Below are 26505 nucleotides of genomic sequence, written 5' to 3'. Positions count from 1 at the left end.
TAGATAAGGAAAGCAATTCTTTCTTCTTCTTTTTTTTTTTAAGTTTGAGACAATTTAAATTGTCATCCACGTGCTCTCTGCGCAAAAGTTCAGTTAGATATAGCCTATAGGCGTCTGGTGGCCTAATAGTTTCATTTACCAAAATTTATTTAATATAACACATTGATGTTGATGTAGATGATTTTTATTTATATAATTAGGCCCATTGATTCGTTTAATTTTACTTTTTTTTTTTTTTTTTGAACAGATGATATAGGCCTAAGCCAATTTAAATTTTAATAGTGCGCGCTGCGCAAAAATCAGTTAGGCATATCAAAATCTGGCCTAAAAATTAATTAGCCTACTTTTAAAAATTTATGTAGGCCTATACATTTTTTTTTATTACATTTTTGTTCATATTTTTATTTTAGTAATATTATTAGGCCCATTTATTCGTTTAATTTTACAGCAGTTTGTGTGTACAATGGTTAACCCATTTACATTTTTATTGTGTGCGTTGGGCAAAAGTTCAGTTATCAAAATTCTAGCCTATAGTTAATTTACTATTAAAACTTTTATGTATATTTTTGTTTATAAAATTTGTATTAATATTATTAGGCCCATTTATTCGTTTAGTTTTACAGGACTTTTTGTGTATGCTACATTCCTGTTCTTGCTAGTCCTAATTTGTAATTTGAAATGAAACATTTCTGTTTGGAAAATGTTGTTTGTTGGTCTTTAGTTTTTTGTAAGGTAAGGCTGAGCGTTAGCGTTAGGTAAGGTAACGCAGAGCGTTATTAACCAATTGATCCATATATAAGGCGCTCCGGATTATAAGACGCACTGTCGTTTTTTGAGAAAATTGAAGGCTTTTAAGTGCGCCTTATAGTGTGGAAAATACGAGTACATGCCGTCTTTAAATAAATGCACAAAAATATACATTTTTATTTAGCCTATATTTTAAATTTTAATAATGTCGTGTAAGTTTAAATGTTAGAAAAATAAAAAAAGAAAGAAATCTTGCCATACTAAAAGGGGACCGACGTTTCTGTAGAATGACCGTATAATAAATCAACAGATCCTACTTGCGTGTATATGTGTCTGCGGATATCTAGGGATTCAGAAGGGCATCGAGGCAGTGAAGTAGATCCATGCAATCCTCGGGGAACTGATCTTGCAAGGCATCTATCAGATGTTGAACATAGCGTTCCCTGGCTTTTTTGAAAGCTTGAATGTAGCGGTCGCTTGAATTGGTCACTTTGACATCCTTGTATGTGCCGTCTTTAATAACATTCAAACGGTAGAGCCTGTTCCTTTATAACATAGCCAAAGGTCGGTGTATTTTTGCTTAATATATTTTAGGCTTATTCTCTAATTCAGATTGTGTTAGGGGGGCTGGATTATTAGGCAATTTTAATCGGACAATTTGACCGGAGAGATTTAATTTTGTCGGACATTTCATTTTTTTCCCGGCCAATGTCCGGTAATTACCGGACAACGGAAACCCTGGTACCTTATGTGCGCTGATACGCGGTGGTCGGACCATCATTTTATCCAACGTTACATAACCAATCAAACTTTATCCTTACGTTCTTAAATTTAAAGCAGATTTTAGATTGGTTAATATCAGCTGTCAATCACTCCCTTTCGCGACGCTCCTTTATCACGTGTGCCAATATCATTGGGGTCATACGCACAACCGGCGCTGCGTCATAGAATATCTCTGAATAGGTTCACGCCCACTTTTGGGGTAAAACAAAGTAGACTCACCATAGACTTAGACAAAATAGACAATAACAGCAAAAAACCAACGTCCGTACACAGCCGACAGGTGTAAATAACTTAAGAAATCACTTAAGTGTCTTACCTGGACATTTACTTGTACCTAATCGATACACCAGGTAAGCCCCTGAATAATTTTATTTCGTTTTTTAAAATAAAAAACCTTAATGTATATATTATGAATTTATGATGATGATGGCAGGTAGCCTGGGCAAGTTGATAATGGGCATAAAAAAAATGCATCTTTCATGCTCTATGGCAGGCAGGGTGGACATATAATTACTTGACATGTTTTATATAAATGATTTCTTAAGTTATTTACACCTATCGGCTGTGTACGGACGTTGGTTTTTGCCGTTATTTTGTATTGAAGTCTATGGAGAGTCTAGTTTGTTTACCCCAAAAGGGGGCGGGGACAAAATTGACAGTTAAGTTCCCGGATGTACCGGTTGTGCGTATAGCAGATGGATACTATTCGCGAGAACACCGCAGTTAAAGTGTCGTCAGCTCAGTACATCTCTTTCGTTATCGATGGAGACACCGAGCTGTCTGTCAAGGAGTGTGTGATCGTGTATGTCTATGTCCGCGTCCTGCTTGATGGACAGCCCACGAACATCCTCGTCGGACACGTTGAGGTGGAACATGCCAATGCTGATAGTGAGGATGTTTTTCGTTTTTATTTATATTGTTTTATTAATACATAGCTTATTTAGTATTATATAGCAATATATGAGTAATATCATAATAAATACTTTGCTTGTTTCATTAATGGATGAATCAGTGTTTTTTTTTAACAAATCTCTTGAATGAATGATTCAATAACAAATATATTTAAGTCACTTGTCGCCACCTAGTGGAGTAACAATGTGATCGATACAGTTGTTATTTGAAGCTCCATGTTACTTTCAAAAGGTGCTCGTCTCTATTTTGATTGCTTCTGTAGACGTCAGTGTTTATATCCAAACCATAATCTTTAATTCTAGTTCCGATTCAAGTTCTTCTGTGATAAGAATATTTGTAACACAGAAATAACAATACTGCGTAGTTGAATATACTCTCTGGGTCAGCAGGAGCACCATAATGTTCCGCTGTGATTTATAATAGACATGTTTAATAGACAAAAAGTTGTCATTTAGGAATGAAAATCAGACATTAGATCTTCATTACATCCTAACACAGTAGAAGATCTAATTCAAATCAGCGTTGAGGGTCCTCCTTTGGAGGCGTTCGATGCCTCAGTGAAGAGATGGATGGAGGAGGGACAGAGAGCCTGGAGACCAAATTTCAAATCCTGGCCACAGGATGTGTAAAGCCCCAGTGATTGTTGGTGTTGATTGGTGTTGTTTTTAAATAAAAGAAATTTGTTTATATATAATTTGTAGTTGTGGTGATCTTTCATTTTTGGTGGGTGCTCCTTAATTTTCGCTGGTGCTCCTAACTTTTTGAAGTTGGTAGCACCAGTGCTACCAAGTAAAAAAGTTAATTTCGAGCACTGCTATTAATAAGCTTTAATTGCGTCACTGCATTATGATATGAAAGGCTCAATACAGTGCGGCACACAGCGCTTATGCGCGTCCCGAACGGAGAATGATGCGCTTGAAACCACAGTGCACAGCACGTCGATTCCACATTGAAAATTAATACACAGACAGCCCTAATGCATACTGAACGGATAGCCTACACCTTAGCTATTTGCAGCTCCCTAATACAATGGCAAGCAGTTAAGTTTTATAGACGAGGCAGTTGCAAGCACATAACAGTTATAGAGCAACGTGTTTCCATTTTCAAAGTGTTTGGCAATATTTCAGCAGTCAAACATTTAAAAGATCCTTTGAAAGTTTAAGTTACCATTCTCTTGAATAGCAGGTTGCACTCTGCTAGTGGGGGAGGGTGGGGCATGTGAACTGCAGTGTCTACAGAGCTGCCTGTGAACGCCTGTCTATAAATAATGGCGGGAAAAAAAAAAACTATCGGCGAACGCGGCAGCCGCGTATCGGCCGATTCCGATACACGTAAGAAACGCAAATATCGTCCCGATATATCGGCCGATCACTAACACACACATATATTAAGTAAACACAAACTTTTATTTTGAATGTGATTAATCGCAATTAATCTTTGCACAGCCCCATTTATGATACATTATTCATACATAAAGGAAATTGGTGTCCTTACAGGTTGGATTTTTCCACATTTTTCTAATTATGACATTAAGATCTTTAATTTAATTTCCAAATTATGAATTTTTTTATTCCTCTTTTTAGGCAACTTTAGCATGGGTGTCCTAACTTATTCACATCACTATATGTAAAATGTACCTATTGCTTGAAATGGCCGTCTGTCTTGAGAAATCACATTTTGTCCTTGTAAACAACAGACTCAGGGGAGCAACTCATCCTTTGTTTTAGCTGGAGCCGGTTGTGTAACCGCTTAGACTAGTTTTAAAAGTTAGTCTTCAAGACTTTTTAAAGTCAGTTACATAAAAGTATTTCTAATTTGAATGAGTAAAGTAAGACTGATTACAATGACTAATTGGTAGTTGGTCAAATTAGTTAGACGCAGTCTTCACTGGTCCAGTTTTAGTTCTCGGACTCCATCAGTGACCTTTTTTGTGTGTTGCATTTCTGTGGATGGCCTTTAGATGTCTCTAGAGCTCAATGTTTTCTTTTCGTGAGCCTTTTGAATTCTATTAATGATATGTTTTCAGATGCAAAGAGAGTAACGAACATGTAGATGAAGATCTTTTTCCTGCTCAGAATGAAGAATCCAATTCCAAACTTCATCATCTGAATAAAAGAACCGTAAGAAAAATATAAGAACATGCATATATTTTTACTTTTGAATGGTTTTTTACTTTTGAATGGTTGCTCTAAATAAGAATGAAATAACCCCACACTTGTGTTTTTGTGTTTGATTTGTTTTTGCAGCACCGTTGCATGCAGCCTAGAGATTTTCCTATAAAGACCCCTGAGAATGACAGGCGACTGAAAAAAAGAATTGACAAGATGATGGAAGACATGATCTCCTCATCCCCTGTTGGTGAGGAAAGCATAAGTTTGTTTCGTTAATTTCATGTTTATTTCATTCAACAAATTTGTGTGGGTTTTTTATACTTTTTTATTTTTTTATATATATAGTTTCCGACACTTCACCATTCGTTATTGATGAGGAAAGTGGAATAGTGTACAGTCCCTTTTTAAAACGCTCTGACAGCATGGCTCAGCGACTGAGAGAAATGAGAGCGCAACGTGAACATCTCTCACCCACTGGTATTTCCTCAAATCCCTTTGAGAACTATTTTAATAACTAATCATTTTGTGATGTGGGTGTTACATATGAATCTTTGAGTTGACAGTGATTTGATTTAATTCTCTATTCGTGGGTTTCATTTTAGGGTTTTTCACATTTGAAATATTTAACCCTTTGTCATTCTAAACCACAACTGAATACTGGGCTATCTTGTTTTGTGTCACATTGCTTATAATTTATGTTGGGTTAGCAGTTAATCCTGGGTCATAATACATACCTGCTAGGGGTGTAACGATACATGTACTCGTATTGAACCGTTCGGAACGAGGTTTTCGCCACTGAAGTAATAACCTCGCTGCGAGATCTAGTGAGAAACATTCTCAATTCTCTGTTATTAACAGATCAAACAGCGCTGATGTGGAAAGCAGGAAGAAACATTGTGCCATGAATGAACTATCCAGTGTCCACAGATCAGCAACATTCACCATGGGTTTTCTGTAGTAGCACCACTTTACTGTAACCATAGAAGTTTGGCAGGAATAGTAGCCTATAATGCTTTCGAGTAACATTACGTCGGTTTTATTTTGACTTTATGAATACAATTGCTGCCCTCAAATGTTATTCTGAACTAAAATAAACCTTTGTTGGGGGTTGAACTGTACTTCACAATAATTATAAGGTTGTGTGACAGATTGCTGTAGCACCTCAGTTCAAGCAAACGACAGCGCCAAGCGCACATGAACCGATCAACTTAACAGCACGAAAAGAATTGTGAATGAACTCAGGGCCCGACATGAACGCTTGTCCAAGACAAGTGAATGAAAAATAACTAGGGATGCATCTTATTTTTGATTTTATTGCATTTAATGTGAATAGTGTTTGATAAGGGATGGTATATTTCTATTTATTTATAGGGATTGTATATGTGAACCGCTCTGGCAAAATAAGTCGGAAGTCGCAACGTTCCATTTTAAGATATGGGCCGATTAGGTGGAAAAACAATGAAATAACAAAAAAAATTTTTTTTTCCTAATTTCAAAGAACAGACATTCAGAAATAATCTCCCAAAGTTTCGTAGTCCAGATAATTGAGTAAAGGTATTTAAATGTCGATTAAAGTTTTCAAAGCTTTAAATTCGCTGAAATAAACATTGCTCTTCTCAACTCTCCTCGTCACCTCTGAGCATTTCCCGAGAGCCTATCCGAAACGTTGAACTCAAAGTGTTGAACTCACTGGAGGCTTCTAACCTAAGCTTTGTGAGTATATTTATCTGCAAGAAGAATACATGTAAGGCTGTAACGATCACGGCACTCAGGTCCACGAACCTGTGTCGCGGTGTGAGAAGACAGAATCACGACACGTCCCTTCAAATCCCGGAGTTATCCTTCACGTCCAGACCCAATGCGTTATAAACGTTATTAACGTTATAAAATATGTAGACCTACTAGGGGTTGAACCGACTAGTCGATTAGTCGACTAGTCGACCTTAATGCAATGCCGTGACGCTTTAAGCTTGACGTCGACTAGTCGCGTTGATCATGTGACACTATATGATTGCGCTAATTTTGATAGTCTATGGCCGCGTTACAGACGACAACAGATGAAGAGCCTAGAGGGTCATTGCAGCAAGAAAGCAGCATTGGTACATAAAGCGTATGGGAATACTTTAACACCACTATATTGTTGAAAACGAAAGTAAAAGCATGACGCACACTCTCTGAGAGCAGTCTCTTTTAAAATCATTCAAACATTAGCCTATTTGTTTCATATATTTATTTAAACATATTAATGCATCTAATTCACCCGCAATCACTTGGAATATTATTTTGTATTACCATCACTAACGTGCAGATGTGAATATAGCTTTTTTTCCTTTTCATCCTAAATGATGATGTAAACAGCGGGCTGTTTAGCTACATCTGGCCACTTCACGTCTGTGATCTGATTGCTATCCGATCGTGAAAAGACCAGATGTAAGCTAAGACCCCGTTTACACCTGATATTAAAATGCGATCTGTATCCAGATAAGTTATCCGGATAATAAAAAACGCATGTTAATGCAAGGTGTAAACGCGTTGTGATCGGATCGCGATCGGATCTGCCTGACCACATCTGGAGGTAGTCTGGCTCGCATTGTGTCCGGATCTTTACTAGGTGTAAACGCAATCTGGTTGTTGAAACCACATATGTATATTTTACTCCTCCCAAAAATGCTAAAAAATAAACGAGTGAGAGCGTGTTATATAGGCTATGTCATGTTATAGCCTAGTCAGATGCGACACGCATCACCGCAGATGAGCAGCTGAGCGTCTATTCAACGTGCAAACATCGCAAATAAAAGTGAAAGTAAGTCACAGACGCAGTTAACACATCTTCAAGTAAAGAAACGAAATTATCTTACCAGGCCTGTTGCCACTCTCTCTTATTGATGTCTCTGATTTGGAAATTAGCTGATGATCAATAAAATGCCGCTCAGATCTGTTGCTTTTGGTGGCGTGCAATCCAATAAATCTGCATATAACGCAGGAGGTGAAGATCGGATTTATATTCGTTTTTGCAAAAACACATTTATGTGGCCAGGTGTAAATGGAATCAGTACTTATTATCCGGATAACTTATCTGGATACAGATCACATTTTAATACCAGGTGTAAACGGGGTCTTAATGCCCACCGAAACGCATTGAAGACGGATTTAAATCCGATCGCTCAAATCACTTCATGAGGAGGTCTGGGCCGCTTTACAGACGAAACTGGACACTTGTAAATGCATCTGGTTGTTGAAACCGCATGTAAATTGGACCTCTCCCAAAAATGCTGAAATAAAACGTGTGAGAGCAGCCTGTGCTATTATATTCTTTATATGACGAAGCTATAACACGCACCGCAGCTGAGCATCGATTCATAAAGCCAACGTGCAAACTATCGTAAATCAAAGTGAAAGTAAGTCACAGACGCTTAACACACAAAATCATCTTCGTTAAAAGTAAAGAAACAAAATGATCTTGCCAGTGCTGTCTCTCTTATTGCGGTCTTTGATTGTGAAAAGCTGATGATCAATAAAATGCAGCATTGCTTTCGGTGACGTGAACTCCTTTAAATCTGCATATAGCGCGGATTTATATCTATTTTGCGAAAACATATTTATGTGACCAGGTTTAAATGGAATCGTTTTGATAAATCAGGTCAGTAAAAACACATGAAGTGTCCAGGTGTAAACGGCCCCATTATGAGCTGTCAGCGTCTGTATAATTTTCTGTTAATTAATTGCAAATTGTGGCAAATCTCTCACATCTCTTGTGTTTTATGAATGACGTCAGCAACTAGTCGACGTCGACTCGACTTTGATGTCATAACAGTCGACTTCAAAAAATCTGAAGTCGTTCAACCCCTAAGACCTACACCACAAAACTAGTTAAATTATTACTAAGTTGTTTAAAATTGGGCAATTTCAGCATTATGGAGGAGATCCATAATTCCCAGATAATTAAATCTTTTAATAAATAGGCCTATGTGAACCACTCTGCACAAACCAAAAGTAATACCCACCGGATGGAGAAGGGTTGACTCTCCCCAGAACCTAAAATTTTCCATGTTCGCATTTATGAGAAAAAAACAATGATGCGGACGTGACCGTCCTCTGGATGCAGCTAGCACTAAAACTTCCACAGAGCCTAAACAGAAAGCAAGCACAAAGCCTTTCTTTAAAGTGAATTTCGTTTGGAAATAATTTTATCTTAATTTAAATCAATCAACCAATTACCAGGATTTAATAATAAGAAATAAATTGCAGACCAAGGATAGGCTAGGCCTAATCACGACACGGAGGCGGCAGCACGTGAACTGAAGCTCATCTCATGAAAGTCAGCGTGTAAGGTAGGCCAGTCATTCCCAAAGGCGGGGTCCCAACCCACAAGTGGGTCGCGGGAGATTTTGTATGGGTCGCCAAGTCGAGCACTATTTTTCAGTGTGCTATAGGCTACTCTCTAGATCAGGGCTATTCAATTGGCGGCCCACCAATCATCTCCATACGGCCGAGGGCAACCTCCCTCCTCCTATTTTCTGGTGGTGTGGCTTAATTTGGTTAGATACGCGCATGGCCGCAGTGGCGCCTGCAGCTGGACGACTATACGCACTGTGTGTGTACCATGAGCGCTCCAACTGACCTGAGAGAAGTGTTTTCAGTCAGAATATTTCAGCAGTTCTTGCGTGTGTCCCGTGTTTCTGTCGACTGAACCAGCGATATTAATCATTCGTTGGTTTGATTAATTTATTTCCTTTCCATGAATTGGCCAAACGCGCATGCATAACGGTCTGAAACGATTCAGATTTGTTCACCTGAAGCGGTTTCTTGGTCGGTAACAACAAATAGAGAACAAAATAGCGCTGGTTTCAGTTGTTTCACTAGTTTACTTTGAACTAGGCAGCACGGCCCAGTGGATAACGGAATGCAAAGCTTAAAGGAGTTGCGTTTACTCCCGGTCCCTTATTAAACAGCGTTGCGACATCTAGTGAGAAACGTTTCAATCGGACACACCTCTCTCTTATAAACCACAAATCACTCAATGATTTTAACTAGTTTTAAATCGGATGAAACAGCCTTAACATGCCCAACACTACTGATGAGGTAAATAGCAGAAACATGAACAAAGTTAGAAGACTAAATACTTGGCATGGCCGGTATCCAAATTTTCATACCGTCAAACCTCCTCCCTATTTTACCGCGGTATACGGTATTACCGCGTGACTAATTAAAAGTTATGAGATAAGGCTCAGACGGCATCACACATGATGGCACGTTCAACCAGAGAATGTCGGTTCCCATAAAGCTGTCAATCAACTATTAGAAAACAGGAGATGCATGCCGAGTGGAGCCGAGATAAAATTATTTATTAATAGACTAGTGTTTGCTATGTCAGTTGCTGCAAAGATAAAGATTGCATTGACGATGCAAACTGGCATCTTCACGGTAGTGAACACGAATAAAGAGTAGCCTAATGCACACTTCATATGAATAAGCCTATAGCAGAGAGCAGCCCATTTTTTTTAGCTTGTAATTGTTTTGTTTAAAAGTATAGACATTTCAAGCTTACTATATATATCCACTTCTCAGATCATTAAGACATGTATCTTATATGCCGAGTTTCAGTTCATGTATGAATCGCGCTCCAGTCACGCGTCGGCGCGTGTCCTGATTACTATCTTTGCTTTTTATTTATTAATCCAGGCAATTCGTTATTGAAAAAATAAATAAATGAAGATGCAATTTATTCAAAACGAAATTCGTTTTAAAGAAAGGATTTCTACAAAACAAAACGTAATAAGTGGTCATAATCATGTCTGACTGACCCAACGTGTTTTCTGTCAGTTGCTGCAAAGATGAAGATTGCATTGACGATGCAAACTAGCATCTTCGCGGTAGTGAACGCGAATAAAGAGTAATGCACACTTCATATGAATTAGCCTAAACATAAGCAGAGAACAGCCAATTTCTTTTAGATTGTTTGTTTTGTTTAAAAGTAGACATTTCAAGCTTACTATATATATACACTTCTCAGATCTTGTTTCTTATATGCGAGGTTCAGTTCATGTATGAGTCGCGCTCCAGTCACGCGCCGGCGCATGTCCTGATCACTATATTTGCTTTTTATTAATGAATCCAGGCAATTCGGTGATGAAAAAAAAAAATTAAAATGAAGATGCAATTTATTCAAAACGAAATTCGTTTTAAAGAAAGGATTTCTACAAAACAAAAAGTAATAAGTGGTTATAATCATGTCTGACTGACCCATTTCAAATGTTTTCCGATATTGCGCATTTTATGATCTTATCTTATTCATCTCATGAAGTTCCCTTTTAATAAAATCAACATACATAGAAAAACATCATATTATTAAAAAAATATGAAAGGAATACGTTTTTTTTTTTTTCAAACCTAGCTTATATTTAAGCGTTACACGGTCCGGCCCGCTGTAGACTACATGCATGTGTGCGTGCATGTGGTGGTGGGGCACAATTTTCAAATAATAATCGAATAATACCAGGCAATCTTTAAATATTATTTTAGCTTGAAATGCCCATCCCTGCCAAACTGCAGAAGTCGTGTTCTTCTTCGAGACCAAGTCACTCCGTGCGCAACTTAATAATATTAATAATAATAATACATTTTGTTTGTAAAAGCACCTTACATTTTAAAAGAAAAACCTCAAAGTGCTACAGGTCTGACCATAAAAACAAAATCATATTTAAAAATCATAAGATCTGCTAAAAAGAAATGTCTTTAGACCCTTTTTAAAAGTGTCGATGGTCTGTCGTGCCCTCAAATGGTCCGGAAGGGCATTCCAAATCCGGGGAGCAGCAGAGCAAAAGGCACGATCACCCATTGTGCAGAGTTTAGTTTTTGGAATTTTGAGGCGGTTTGAGTTTTGTGATCGGAGGGATCGTGCTGTAGAAAGAGGGGTAAGTAGTTCTTTCAGGTAGGGGGGTGCGTTTCCATAGATGCATTGGTGAGTAAGAAGTGAAACCTTGTATTCGATCCGAGCAGAAACGGGAAGCCAGTGAAGAGTGTGGAGGATGGGAGTGATGTGTTCATGCTTTTGCAGGATCCTAGCAGTGCTGTTCTGAACATACTGCAGCTTTTGCAGACTTTTGTTGGGGATCCCGATGAGAAGAGCGTTGCAGTAATCCAGTCTAGAGGAGACGAAGGCGTGGACCAGTTTTTCAGCATCAGCTATTGTAAGTGTAGAGCGGAGTTTTGCAATGTTTCTGAGATGATGAAAGGAGATCTTACAGAGATTTTTGATATGGACTTCAAAGGTGAGTTGTGGATCAAATCTCACACCGAGATTGGTAACTGTTGTGGAAAGCGGGATGTCTTGGCCAGAGATAGTTATTCCGGAGAGTGAGGATGACTGAATTTGGTGCGAGGTGCCTATGAGAATTGCTTCAGTTTTGGAACAGTTTATTTGGAGAAAATTCTGTTTCATCCACCCCTTTATCTCCTCGAGACAGGCAGTGAGTGCTGGGGATGGAGATGATGTTGGCGATGCTGCAGTTGGTTGTGGATCGGATTTCATGTACAGTTGTGTGTCGTCGGCGTAGCAGTGAAAAGATACTCCATGGCGGTTGATGACATGTCCGATTGGCAGGATATAAATGATGAAGAGAATGGGGCCAAGCACCGACCCCTGAGGTACTCCGCAGGTAACTGTGAGGTTCCCGGGACCTTGATTTTCCAAGCGAAATGTATTCCTTTCTGTCCGTCAGATATGAATTGAACCAGTCCAGGGCTATTTCACTAAGTCCAGTGGTTTGATGCAGCCGGTTGAGTAGAATGCCATGGTCCACAGTGTCAAAAGCAGATGACAGGTCGAGCATTATGAGAAGGGAAGGTGAACCAGCATCAGCTGCCATTCGTAGATCGTTTGTGACTCTGACGAGCGCTGTTTCTGTGCTATGAGCTGTGCGGAAACCAGATTGGAACTTTTCAAATAGGTGGTTGTTTTTGAGGTGGTCCTGGAGATGAGTGGCAACAACTTTTTCCAAGACTTTTGCGATGAACGGAAGATTTGAAATTGGCCTATAGTTTGATAATATATCAGGAGCAAGAGTGGGTTTTTTTTAGGAGTGGTCTGATTATGGCGGTTTTAAGAGCAGATGGAACAGTGCCGGACAGTATAGACTGGTTTATTACAGTGGTAATGAGAGGGCTTAGAATAACGTAGTTTCTTTTGACAAGGGCAGTAGGAAAAGGGTCGCAACTTGCAATCTTTGCCCTCTCTCCCCCACTCTCTCGTCACCACACTGTCACGTCATGAGAACCAGATATAAGCATTTTAGCCATTAAATAAATTGTATTTAAAACATTGCATTTATATAGCAGACAAGGATTCCTTGTCTCCTATTTAAGTGCATTGTTTGTTTTTTTTCTGACGGTATGACGATATTGAAACTGATACCGTTGTTATTTTTAGATCCTGCGGTATACGATATTACCGTAATACCGCCCAAGCCTACTAAATACCCTAACCACCACTCTTACAAACATTTGCCATGTAATAGCCTATGAATGTAATTATTTACCATGGTTTGGGCATAAATGTGGAATATTTATATTGAATACTATGTTAAAGTAATTTATATTCCATTAGATTTTTTAGGGGGGTAGAGGAATCTATAATTGATTGTGTGTATAGTTTTTTACCTGTTTAGGCATTTTTATACAGTGGTACTGAGCCATGCATGGTTACAAAGTCTCACTGTCAGGATATTTTCATTTAAGCCTATAATAATTATTATAGTAAATTGTGTACATTGTAATGATGAGAATATGAAAACAATGAGATGGCCTGTCAACTCTTCCTTTCTCATTTCACCTCTGCATTTCGCTTATTGTCAACAACAGGTTAATAAAAAAATTGTGCTTTTTCAAATATCTGTATTTCTTTTAAATAGTTAACTGGAAGCTTAACTGACCTTAAAATGGTCATACATCATTTGTTAATGTATAAATTCTCTTTGTGATATATGAACTATATGGGCCTAATGTTTATTGGGTCACAAGGATTTATCGACTTTAAAATGTGGGTCCCCAGAAAAAAAGTTTGGGAAACACTGAGGTAGGCTATCCTACTTGTCTCACAGTCTTGAGAAATATATATATATTGAAATGTCTACTTTTAAACAAAACCATTCAAAATGAAAGAAAAGAGACTGCTCTCTGCTTATGTGGGCTATTCCGTATAAAAAGTGAATTTCTCTCTGGCTCCTCTGTTCAATCTTTCTGATTTTAGAACATTTTTGTAAAAGTGCCTTTTTAATTATTTATTCCAAAAAACTTAAATAATTTGAGCTTCAGCCTCAAATTATCAGCCATTCAGCCATTTATATATATATATATATATATATATATATATATATATATATATATATATTAATGTATTTGGTCAAATTAATCTATAAAATAAATAGTTTATCTTTTAAAATGCAAAGGATTTTGAAAGATATCAACAAAAAAATGGGCAAAAAAACTTTAAAAGCGATTTTCTCAGGTTTTCAATTGGAAAAAAAGGGCAGACGACCAGAATTCAAATGTGTATATCTTTACAAGCATTCAAGGTATGACTTTGACTAAGACATCATTTGAAAGCTTATGGTGCTTATGGTTTATTTTGTTAATACCAAAATCTCAATTTTACAATTTGGGTCACTGTGACTCATTTTGCTGGATCATATTTCTGAATGGTCATGGTTTATTCCCTTATTTTCCCTTGAGATGGGAAAAATTAGGATTTAAGTGTTTTACTTCCTGCTTATTATGTAGTAAAAATCGTCATATTTCATTAAAATGTGTAGAGACTACAAACATTATCTCATTATTATTGAAGGGTGTGGGACCCATTCACCCAGCTGGCCTATTACAGATCAGTGGGTGGGACTTCACTTGCAGATACTGAATCAATATATCAGCCATCTTGTTTTTGAAAGCTAAGCTAACAAGCACTGTGGAGATAGGAAGTATGATAATGATGGAAGAAACTAAACATGATATGGAAGAAGAGGATTTTGAAATTGTGCTGCCCGAATCCGATGTTCGTGGTTATCTTCATGAGTGGCAGTATAGTGAAGAGCAGCTGGGGCTGATGCAGGAACCGGAGGCAGCTGCCTGACGTGGTCGAGGAGCCCGGACTGGCTCGAGCTGGGCGGACTGCTGTGCATGTGCTCTCAGTCTATTCGCCTTATTCACTTGGCGGCCATTTTGAAAATGGAACGCCGCTGAGGGGTACACTCACCCGGAAGGATGCATGCGACGCAGCAGCACCAGCAATGAAAACTCGCAGTGCGGACCACCAATCATTCCTGTCTGCCCGAATTAACGATGCAAAATGTGAAGCAAAGTGCCAGTGACTGAAACATCCCCCGGGCTGTGTTAATTAAGGGATACAATACCTGTATCGGAGGTTTTATCCACGACATTGAACGTAAGAATGGACGCCAATTTACCTCAGTTTCTGCAAGCTTGTAGGAAGTTGACTGTGTACTATTAGAATCTATACAAATCCATTACCATCATTATTTTTATTCTTTATGAATACATATATGTAAACTTGTATTGTCACCATAGCAGCTTATTATTGTCAGTGTGTAAGGATCAGTCCCTGTCAGACCTTAAAATCACTTCTCCTCTTTCCTTTTACATACATGAGTGATTTGATTGTTTTACATGCGTGTGTATGTAAGCTACTGGATGTGTATCTAAACAATAAAGTACAATTGTATCTAACATAGTAACTTACACAGTCAACAACTCCATATTACAGCTTAGCTTACTAACGTTAATTACCTCTGGCTGCTGAAAGCTCGCAGAAACTGGCAAGGCGTCCATTCCTACGTTCAATGGCGTGGATAAAACCTCCGATACAGGTACTGTATCCCTTAATTAACACAGCCCGGGGGATGTTTCAGTCACTGGCACTTTGCTTCACATTTTGCATCGTTAATTCGGGCAGACAGGAATGATTGGTGGTCCGCATTGCGAGTTTTCATTGCTGGTGCTGCTGCGTCGCATGCATCCTTCCGGGTGAGTGTACCCCTCAGCGGCGTTCCATTTTCAAAATGGCCGCCAAGTGAATAAGGCGAATTGAACGCATTGTTCAACTGACAGAGTTAACAGTGCCATGGGAGGATGCGGTAGATGAGGCATATGAGAGAAAGAAACTGCTGTATGCTCATCTGGCCACTGAAGCAGAACAGCGAGGATTGGGAGTCCAGGTTTATCCAGTGGAAGTTGACTTCCACTCAACTTAGCGCACTCTCTGCACTCAAAGCACTTTATATAGGGGGAAGGGGGAATATCCTCAACCACCACTAATGTGCAGCATCCACCTGTTAATAACATTAGTTAACATTCATTTAATATTAGTTTCTATGTGGATTTACTCCATGACAAAACCACCCCAGTCATTCTAGAATGATTCATTCTTTGCAAATAGATCTATTCAAGTCATCTGGAGAAATTGTTCTTATATTGCATTATACAGTATATTGCGGAAAAATAAAATATCGCAATGCCATTTTTTACCAATATAGTGCAGCCCTACTAACCACTTCTTTCTTCTATCCTTTTCTTTTGGTATATAATAAAATACCAATTTAGGTTACCTCTATTGGCTGTTTGTGCAGCCAACTGCACAACATATTGCTGCATTACTGATACAGTTGGTCGTAAAGATGGCGGCGCAAAGCTACAGTAATGTTATGTGACCCAAACGAATACACGGAATTAAAAAAAATCTGTTACGGTTGATATTTTATACCGTGGTTTTCTACCGTCATACTACCCAGCCCTAATAGTGACTCGCTTTCAGTTTTAAAAAATGATTAATTCCAGTGTGTATTTAGATTAAAAAAACAAAACAAAAAAAACCCCTCTCATATACATATTGTTTCTGAGCCGTGCGAGACGTTGCCATTTGTCAAAGAAACATGAAGAAGAAAGAGCAGATCAGGAGGATCCACTTTTTTTTTTTTTTTTTTTTTTTAAAGGTCTGTTAATAACGTCATATTGTCAGAACAAAGGCGGCAGCAGTCAACTGCACAGTTTTATTTAAAACTGTTGATGGTGCCCATCAGTGGAGAGATTGCTTTTTTCTCGAGTCAGGGATGCTCCTGGGGGCAGTTTCTCTGAGAAAGGTGGTTCACAGGTTTTGCATTGCTCACAGGTTGGGGTGCAGTATGTGAGGGCAGAATAGCGAAAGAGAAGTGGACCGACTCGTTAAAGAACGCACACTTCCTGGAACAGTTAACAGTGTTTCTGGCATTGAATAATTTTGTGCAGAAAAAATGTAAAATTCAGTAAACAAATCAAAATGTTTAAAAATATTATAAACACTATAAACATTTAGGCTATTTTAGTTTTCTTCACAACAAATCCTCTAAAGTTATTCAGATAAATAAACGTCAAGCCACAACAAATTAATTTAAATTGAAACTGAAATCTGCTCATTCGGCACGAATCCAAATCATAGATTCAAATGTTCCCATATTCACAACTTATTTGAATGCTATTATTTATTAGCCTTTGTAAACTAGGCTTTGTACTTCACTTGCATTATCAACGTATATCATAAAACACACAGTGACACAGTGGTCACGCTGAACGACAAAGATTGTAGGGCTATTACTAGGGTTGGGTATCGTTTGAATTTGAACGATTCCGATTCCTTTTTTCGATTCCGGTTCCTAACGATTCTCGATTCCGATTCTTTTAAGAGGCAGGGTCAAAAAAGTTTAGCTAACCTTGCCAACCAACGGTCTTTCTGAAGGAAATAATCCTTTCTGAAGGAAATACTCCTTCTGTCACAAATACTCCTTTTGTCACAAATTTTGCATTTTGCCGAGATTTCGTTATTTTTAGAAAAGTGAAGCCACACTTTGGACCGCCGACGTAAGCTACTCATGTTCGACTCGCGCGGTTATGCCAACACTTCCGGTAGACGCTTCTTCGTTGGTGTTGTTCAGCGGTTTCTTCTTCCGCTCGGCGGACTGTGAATATCGAAACTAGGAATCGAAATTTTAACTTTTGAACAATTCCGGGAAAAACGAAAAGTTAGTCCCGATTCCAATCGATACTCAATTCTTGATACCCAACCCTAGCTATTACGGACTATTTCAATTGAGAAAGCCATTGAGCTTTTTTAAAATAAAGCAAATAGGATGCACTTTCTACAGTCTTAGATTGTCAGTTTTCCTTTCAGAAAAGCACTGCAGGTGCGTGATGTGTTAATCCGCATGTTCAATTGTTTATGTAAGCAATAAGGTACAAGAGGCTGTGCTGTATCGTGAATAAGTAACTGCTGAAGGGCGTTGTTAGGCACGACGCGAAGCGGAGTGCCTGCAACCCTCCACGACCACTCAGCTTTTCAGTTATTTTGTTTAACATATGTATGTAAAGTTGTTAGCCTGCTAGCTTATGACAGAGACACTTTATTAGAAATTCGAAACTCAACGATCAACCGCCCCATTCCGGAGTATTTTCATATCGATCCACTGGTTGCATTAACAGAGAAATACCCATATTCCAACTCGGCGGTAAGACCAAGGCAAAGACGCAACAAACGCCGGAAAAGAGGACGCAGAGCCGGGATACTTGTGAGACTTAGGCAGCAAGTAACCCGTCCTCCACTCCCCAGTATACTGCTGGCAAATGTTCAGTCTCTGGATAATAAGCTGAGTGATCTTTGGGCTAGAACATCCTTTCAACGTGAGACAAGAGACTAATGTTATTTTTCCTAACAGAAACCTGGCTATCACTGATCACGCAGTTGCCCCCCATGGCTTCTCCGTGTTTCAAGCGGACAGATCAGCTGACCTCTCGGGGAAGAAGAAAGGCTGTGGAGTCTGTTTCTTTACCAACAATGCGTGGTGTAATCCGGACAGTATACATCCCATAAAGCAATTTTGCTCACCTGGAATACTTAATACTGCTGTGTAGACCATTCTGGCTGCCGAGGGAGTTTACGGCTGTCGTTTTCCACCACAGGAAAAAACACGGAGAGTGCACTGAGAGAACTCTACAACTCCGTCGCCAATGTTGAAGATAAATATCCGGAGGCAGCTTCTATACTGCTTGGAGATTTTAACCAAGCTTCTTTGAGCAAGGTACTGCCGAAATATCTGCAGCATATTCATTTTAAAACTCGCGGCAGTAAAACTCTAGATCATTGCTATTCTCCCTTCCGCAATGTTTACAAGCCCCTCCTCCGGCCATCGTTCGGGAAGTATTTTGCTGCTGCCAGCCTATAAGCATAACTTAAAGCAGACAGCGCCCACCATGAAGTTAATACCTCGTTGGTCTGACCAATTGGATGCTGAGCTCCAGGACTGTTTTGAGACGGTGGATTGGGAGGTGTTTCGGGAGGCGACTGTTGATATTCATGAATACGCTGACGTGGTGATGTGTTTTATACTGAAGTATTTTTGAAGACATTGTTCCTATGCATTCAGTCCATGTCTTTCCCAATCAAAAAGCATGGCTTCATCACTCTGTAAGACAAGCCCTCACTGCAAGAGACAAAGCCTTTTCTTCTGGGAATTTTGTGGAGAAGAAAATAGCTCAATATAACCTCCGCAAGGCAATTAAGCGAGCAAAGAGGCAATATAAGGAAAAAATGGAGAAACAGCTGAGTGAAAACGATTCACGCAGGGTATGGCAGGGTATACATTCCATGTCGGACCTCAGGGCAAGACCTAGCTGTACAACTAATGTCTCGCCTACATTGACGGATGAGCTGAATCTTTTTTATACCCAGTTTAAAACCACCAACACTACCAATAGCACTCCAAGGGCATTCTACATCACAGATGGTGATGTGCGACGTGTGCTTGAACGAGTGAACATTCGAAAAGTTTGACTTGCAGGCTTGTTTGCAGACATTTTCAACCGTTGCCTGTCTCTCTCAGTATTTCCCTCTTGCTTTAAATCCTCTGTAATAGTGCCAATTCCCAAGAAAACCAAAATCATGTGTCTAAACGATTGGCGCCCTGTGGCCCTCACTCCGATAGTGTGCAAATGCTTTGAGCGGCTTATAAGAGATTACATCAGCACTCTTGTCCCAAAAACTTTGGATCATCATCAGTTTGCTTATCGAGAAAATAGATCCATAGAGCAGCGGTTCTCAAACTGGGGGCCGTGGCCCCCTGGGGGGCCACTAGATGGCGCTAGGGGGGCCGCAAAGAAATTCTAGAATATGAAATTATTTAAAAAAATTATTTTACCTGTATGTAAGTTTGGATTGTCCTATGTGAAATCTGCATTGCATGATTTCTTTTATATTGTAAAACTTGTATAAAATTACGGAAGCCCTGAACCGCAACCTAAAAAAAAAAAAGTCAGTAAAAAAAAAAAAAAAAAATCTGTAAAAAAAAAAAATCTGTAAAAAAAAAAAAAAATCTAGCATTTTGAGATTAAAGTCGAAATGTTTCGAGATTAAAGTCGAAATGTTTCGAGATTAAAGTCGAAATGTTTCGAGATTAAAGTCGGAATGTTTCGAGATTAAAGTCGGAATGTTTCGAGATTAAAGTCGAAATGTTTCGAGATTAAAGTCGAAACATTGTGCATTCATAACAGTGCGTGTCCACTGGCTCAGAGCGCGCGCGTGAAGTCGAACTGCCATGGATAAACACAAAATAGTAGCTTTTTACTTTTATCTGAATTACTTATCTTACTTTATCGTTATAAAATATAATGCGCCGGAATAGACTTTAGCCTATAGGAAAACCAACACGGAAAACACTTTTCAGACTGGATGGAGAAATCCAGCTTTATGAATGAATGAATGAATGAATAGGGCATTTATATAGCGCTTTCATATATGCCTACACTCAAAGTGCTTTACAATCATATCAGAGAATCTCTCCTCAACCATAAGTGGTTATTAAATCTTAGGAAATCACAGGATCCGGCAAAATGATTGGATACAGAATGATACACTTAAAATGTATCCAGAGCGTATTTACGGTGAAGAGGGAGACCGAACAGTTACTGTTGTGTTCTCGACCCAGATAGTGTTGACTAGACGAGCACGAAAACACCTCAGAAACACTGTCACTAGCACGTGTGACGTGTGTAGAATTTTGTTGAAAGCCCAGATAAAAGTAAAAAGCTACTATTTTGGGTTTATCCATGGCAGTTCGACTTCACACACACACACACGCGCGCGCTCTGAGCCAGTGGACGCCCACTGTTATGAATGCACAATGTTTCGACTTTAATCTCGAAATGCTACATTTTTTTTTTTTTTTTTTTACAGATTTTTTTTTTTTTTACAGATTTTTTTTTTTACTGATTTTTTTTTTTTGGTTGCGGTTCAGGGCTTCCGTATAAAATTGTATGTCTTCTATATTGAAAAAGTATTTCTTTAAGTAGAGTAGAATTTTTTTTTGTTTCTTGCTGAAAAAACAGATTGCTGTTCAAATTTGCAAACCAAACTTGAGCCACTGTCATTTACTACCTTAAAATGTAAGAAGTTTAATGCACTTTTTTACAATCAGCAAATTAATTTTTCAGTGTTTATCTTTTACTATGAACATCACAAATGTTCAGTATTCAATACTTTTGTTGCACTTTTCAGACAATATTACTGTTAACTGTCAAAACCATTTTTTATAAAAAAAAATGTTATATTTAATGAAATCTAGTATAGATTTAGTATAGATGGATACTGATACTGATACTAGTATAGATACTGTCTAGTATAACACCCAGGTCTTTTACTGTAGTGGATAAAGTAACAGGACATCCGTCTATATTAAAGTTGTATTGTGAGAGGTTTTGTGAGTAGTTTTTTGGACCAATAAGTAATACCTCCGTTTTATCTGAATTTAATAGCAGGAAATTACGCGTCATCCAGCATTTTATATCTTTGAGACACTCTGTCATTTTAGATGAGTTAGTGTTTTCATCTGGTCGTGTTTATCATATTTGCTCTTGCATTGTATGTAAATATGATATGAGATGCAACTTCAATAAAACTAAACTAAAACGGTTGCCACACAATATTAAAGTAAAAAAACAAGGTATTAGTGCAACTTTCTTGAAGTAAAATCTCTAAAAGCCTTCCTTCCATTAGAAAAAAAAAAATAGTCCCCGAGCGTGAACGGCAACAACGTTCCAATGTGTAAAATGCATGAAAGCTCAAATAAAAACAACATAGAACCGCAGTGTTGCGCAGTGATCAATAGAACCGTCGGGTGAAGCGGTCTCAGCCGTGTTTTATCGTGAATAAAACATCAGAATCAAGGATTTGAACTAACCATTTTATAATAACTATTATTCTATTGTTTAACTAAACCCCTGAAAAAAAACATTCTACATTCTAATCTTGTGATTTTTTTTTTCTTTAATAAAAACTAGAGATGCCCCGATTACAGTTTTCTAGGCCGATCCCGATTTCCGATTTTTGTATTTTTATTTTTTTATTTTTTCCTTGAGTTTGACCTGCCGATACCGATGTTAGCCTGTTCCGATTTCATTTTTTCAAACCACTATACAGTACACACAAAAATGTATTTTCTATCTTCTCTTTAATAGAACAGTTTGCATAGAATATTTTGAACAGATAATTGCTATAAAATGGAACTATATAAATGACTCCTGGTGTGGGAAATTCACACACGACTAAAGTGCAGTGTTATGGAAAAATTTATATATTTAGCATTTAAATTGAATAGCATTTTATTTAAAATAAACATAGCTTTGCAGTATATAGATATTTCTCTCTCACACACACAGGCCTATGTGCATGTGCAGAGAAATGATTGGGAAATAAGTGGGTATATTTTCTATAAAAATTTCTTAAGTCATCAGTTCTTGTTAAAACACACCAGACATGCAACTTTTTGGATGAAATCATATTTATTTTGACCATCAAAAGTGTGCTTTCACTTTACTTGAGCACAGCAAAAATAGATTCGGCGCCAAAACCGCGCTTCACTGCTGCTCACTCATCGCTCCTGCTCGACGCCCACGGTAGAGATCCACTTGTCCGACACGACATTCGCGTGTTGTCGCGACGCCTCCCTACGTTTGTACTTTGATGGGCGTTCCTCAAGTTTACCACTATGGGCGTGCTTTTGAGCCAGCTGCCAGTCTAGAACAGACGACCTGCAAGAGACTTCCCCTGTCTCCATATGCTCTACTACTATTGGATAGTCGTGGCGCGTTCAACGGAATTCATTTGCATAAAAATGGGCATCGGCCAGCTTTTTGACGCGCAGCATTTTTCCAAATGAAGCGCCGCCTTCCCGGGACGCTTTGCGGGCGCGTTAAAGTCGCGTGACGTCACCCATAGAAATAAAGCGGAGCGCGGCAAGAAAATGTCTAATTGAAGAGAATTGGCACTGGCTGGTTACTTCCGGTTTCTAGACTGGCTGCAGTAACACGTCTCTGTCCATGCGGGGGCGCTCGTGGTCGAGTGCAGAATGAATGGGAGTCAATGGGGTTTCACCCCCAGAAATCCACTTTTCTCAGGATGTAATTTTTTGTCAAGTAATTTGAAAGTTGCATTCAAAAGGGAGGGCTAAGATAATACACTCAGCTGAAAATTGCATTTTTAAGTTCACTTATCTAAAAATCCATTCAAAAATGTGATGTCACACAATAGCAGAATGCTAGCGTGTTCCGGCCAACAATGGCCTAACTTGTAAGAAATCAAAATGACATAAGTACTCGTTCATTCGACTTTTGGCCTATAATCTATATTGAACTTGCGGAATCAGCAATAAAATCTATGTTGATTTAACAACAAGCAGGTGAAAGACACATTTAGCTGTTTAGCCCCATAAACTCCCATTCATTCTGCACTCGCCACCTCGATCACCTCCAGTGGAATTCCAATAGAACTGCAACCAAGATGTTACACAATAGGTTTAATAGGAAGTGCCAAGGCTCTCCGTTAGACGGGCTCTGGCGTGGCGCAACAGAAGTGCTGCACAGACAAGTGGATCCGCACCGTCACACGCTGCTTCTGGCTCCCGGTATGAATGCACTCAATGATTAACATGCACGCCGAACAAAAAAAAACAACAACGAACAAAAAAACGCATTGCTCCCGCTTGCGGTGTGAAACGGTCTTAATTCACGAGGTTTACTACATGTGCGTTCTGTGTGCAGTCTATGCACATGTGATACTGATGCGCAACGTTAATCATGTGGCGCTCAAGTGCATTTGACCGGCATAAAATCGGCACGTCAGACTGACCGGCTGGTCGCCGATCATGTGAAAATCGCCCGATTCCGATCACCAGCCGATCAATTGGTGCATCTCTAATAAAAACATTCTAATCTTGTCTTTTAACGGTTAATGAGTGACTGTTGATGTTCAAGGAATATAATTGAAATGAACATCCCTAATGTGAAAATATAATTTGCAGCTTAAACTTTATCTTAAGCCCTTTTAAAAAAGTATAATTTATTTCTATAATATGTGTGTTGCCTTTTAACTTTATTAAATGGTGTATTTGTGTGGACTGTTGCGTTTAAAGTCTAATGTGAAGTATTTAAACAACTAAAACAATATTAAAATTAAAATGTTTAATTTAAAATTAAATAAATAAATAATATTTTGGTTAGACATAACATATAATATGTATAATATAGTATAATACTGGAATGCAGAAATACTGCATAGAACAAACTGTCATATTACTTAATGTTAGAAAAAGTGAATGAATTAAATTGTTGGGCTGTTGGTTTCAGATTGTATGAGAATGTGCTGTCTAAATGATTATATGTGTGCAGTTTAACACACGTGTTTGTTTTATTATTTATATCACAACAGTAAATAACAGTCTTAATAGAAATTCAATAATATATATTATCTTGAAAAAGAAAGAAAATTGGTAATATCCGAAAAAGCTTAATAGGGGCACTTTAATACTGGTTTGTTGTACCGTTTGTAAGTTGTACCGTTTATTGCACATTTTCATTCTTGTAGTTATCTAAAATGTCTAAAGAATCGTTCGCACATTCATAGAACAGTTTTCTTCCACATTGCAGTATAAGGTGGATAGGATTCTTAAACTTTCCCTTTTTCTTTCTTGGGTGCAGGAATGTATCCCACATTGAATACAGCTTGGTGTGAATAGTTTGCACAAATCCTGTTTTTTTTGTTTGTTTGTTTTTTATAAATGCATTGAGAAATAAATTAATTGTTACACCCTACAGAATCAGTGCATACTGTACAAATAAACCTTTCTTTCAGGCTTTTATTTATTTGTGTATAAATGTAATTGTCTTGTCCCCAGCCTCACAGATGCAGGAAAGCGGCTCAGGATATGATTCATCTTTGAGAACTTTTCTTGGAGCATCTCCAGCACCGTCTTTCTTGCAACAGCTAGGTTAGGGAAACAAAAGTCTCTTTTGATATTGGAATAATTGCCATAGTATCCATTTTACATTACATAAAACTAAAAGTGTTAATTTATTTTTATTTGTTTTTTTACAGAAGAAGAGCCTTTGGATTGTTTATCAACCTCTCATTGTCACTCCTCGAAGAAAAGAGATGAACAAGAGAAGCAGAACTACAATAAGTCAATAACAAAAATAACAAGTAAAATAGATCACACACCTCCTGAATCAGACACAGCCATGACCATGAGTAATCCGTCCAATGGTGAAAGTAATGTTAATGTTCCATCATTATCTTCAAGATCACAACAGTCTTTAGTGAACTACACTGGAGGAAAGAAGCAGTCCACTTTAAATAGTTTCTTTCATAAAACCTGCTCTGAAAGAAAACAAAGCTCACACCTCAAACCAGAAACTGAAAACATTGGCATATTTACAGCATTATCCAGCAGCCCTGAAAAACGTGAAAGTTCCCAACCTGAAAGCCTCACAAAAACAAATGACAAAAAATTCAAAAGTGTACAGCACTCCAAAGAACTGCAGACCAACTCTAAACGTTCCTATTCCAGGGATTCATCTTCAGGATGCAGTCGTTTCATATCAAATGAAAATGTCATTCAAAATGATGGATCTGTTACATTTAAGCCTGTTCATAAATGTCAACGTCAAACTTCTGCTGCACTGTGTTCAGCTGACTCGATTGGTGATCTTCCTAGAGATGTTGAAGATGATGAGGTGTTTGAAGACATCTTCTCACCAGCCAACAATGCCCTTAAACAGAGAGTCATGTTGTTTGGTTCAACCTCAGAAGCAGTGCACATGTCCACTTTTGACCTAGAAGACTCAAACAAGAAAAGCAAGAGATCGTCTAGTAAAAAGCGAAAACATGAAAATATTAATATTAAAGACTTGGTTCATTTATCGGACCCTGTGGATATGATGGAGGAAATTGCTCCTGAGATGCATGAATCAAGGCCTGAATGTTTGTCTGTGGAGACATTTGAGGTGCCGCAGTCTTCCAGGTTGGAAGCAAAATTCAAGCCGTTGGTAAAGAAACCAAGAAAGCAAACTAGGCTGAGCTCTGCTGTTCTCTCTGAAGTGAAGGAACGTAAAAGCTCATTTAAAGTCAGTCTTGCTAACGAAAAGGCATCAACGGCTTCCTCTCCAATGTCACCCTCTGTGGTTAACATGAAGCTGCAAATACAGAAGTTTCTCAAACCTGACCCCGACCCTAAACGTGGTAATGAAAAGAGACAGATGGGTTTAAAAAGTATGTGAATTTTATTTTTTTATATGTAGATTGGACATTGCTTATCTCTAAACAGAACTGATTTTTTAAATTCAAATGGCAGGGCTTGGCAGAATATTGGTAGAAAGTATTAAAATGTAAAAGCTGTCTTTCAGGTGAAAACGTGCATCCCTAGAGCTGTATGAAATTGTACTTAGTGGCTGTGCAATGAACTCTAGGTCCCTGCTAAACTAACAAAGCATTCTTTAATAAGATGAATTCTTTACTTTTTACACTCTATACCTTTCTTTGTATTAGTTGAGAAAAGTTCCACAATAAAGTATGCTTTTGAAATGTTGCACG

General features: G+C 38.3%; 1 protein-coding gene across 5 annotated transcripts in view; it reads left to right on the top strand.

Moving 5' to 3' along the window:
• mcph1 (microcephalin 1) overlaps positions 1–26505 on the top strand; it is a 227642-nt gene that overhangs the window by 28219 nt on the left and 172918 nt on the right. For all 5 annotated transcript variants that reach the window (XM_089117256.1, XM_089117255.1, XM_089117254.1 and 2 more), the window contains exons 5-9: positions 4469–4562; positions 4689–4800; positions 4899–5030; positions 24812–24904; positions 25012–26184. In XM_089117256.1, the coding sequence (XP_088973382.1) occupies positions 4469–4562; positions 4689–4800; positions 4899–5030; positions 24812–24904; positions 25012–26184 (1604 nt within the window). The remainder of the gene's footprint in view (positions 1–4468; positions 4563–4688; positions 4801–4898; positions 5031–24811; positions 24905–25011; positions 26185–26505) is intronic.

This window comes from Pimephales promelas, chromosome 11 (genome assembly GCF_988280905.1).
Source record: "Pimephales promelas chromosome 11, fPimPro1.hap1.1, whole genome shotgun sequence".
NCBI classification, from domain to species: Eukaryota; Metazoa; Chordata; class Actinopteri; order Cypriniformes; family Leuciscidae; genus Pimephales; species Pimephales promelas.
The sequence above is the reverse complement of the archived record's forward strand: the minus strand, read 5'-3'. Positions and strand labels throughout refer to the sequence as shown.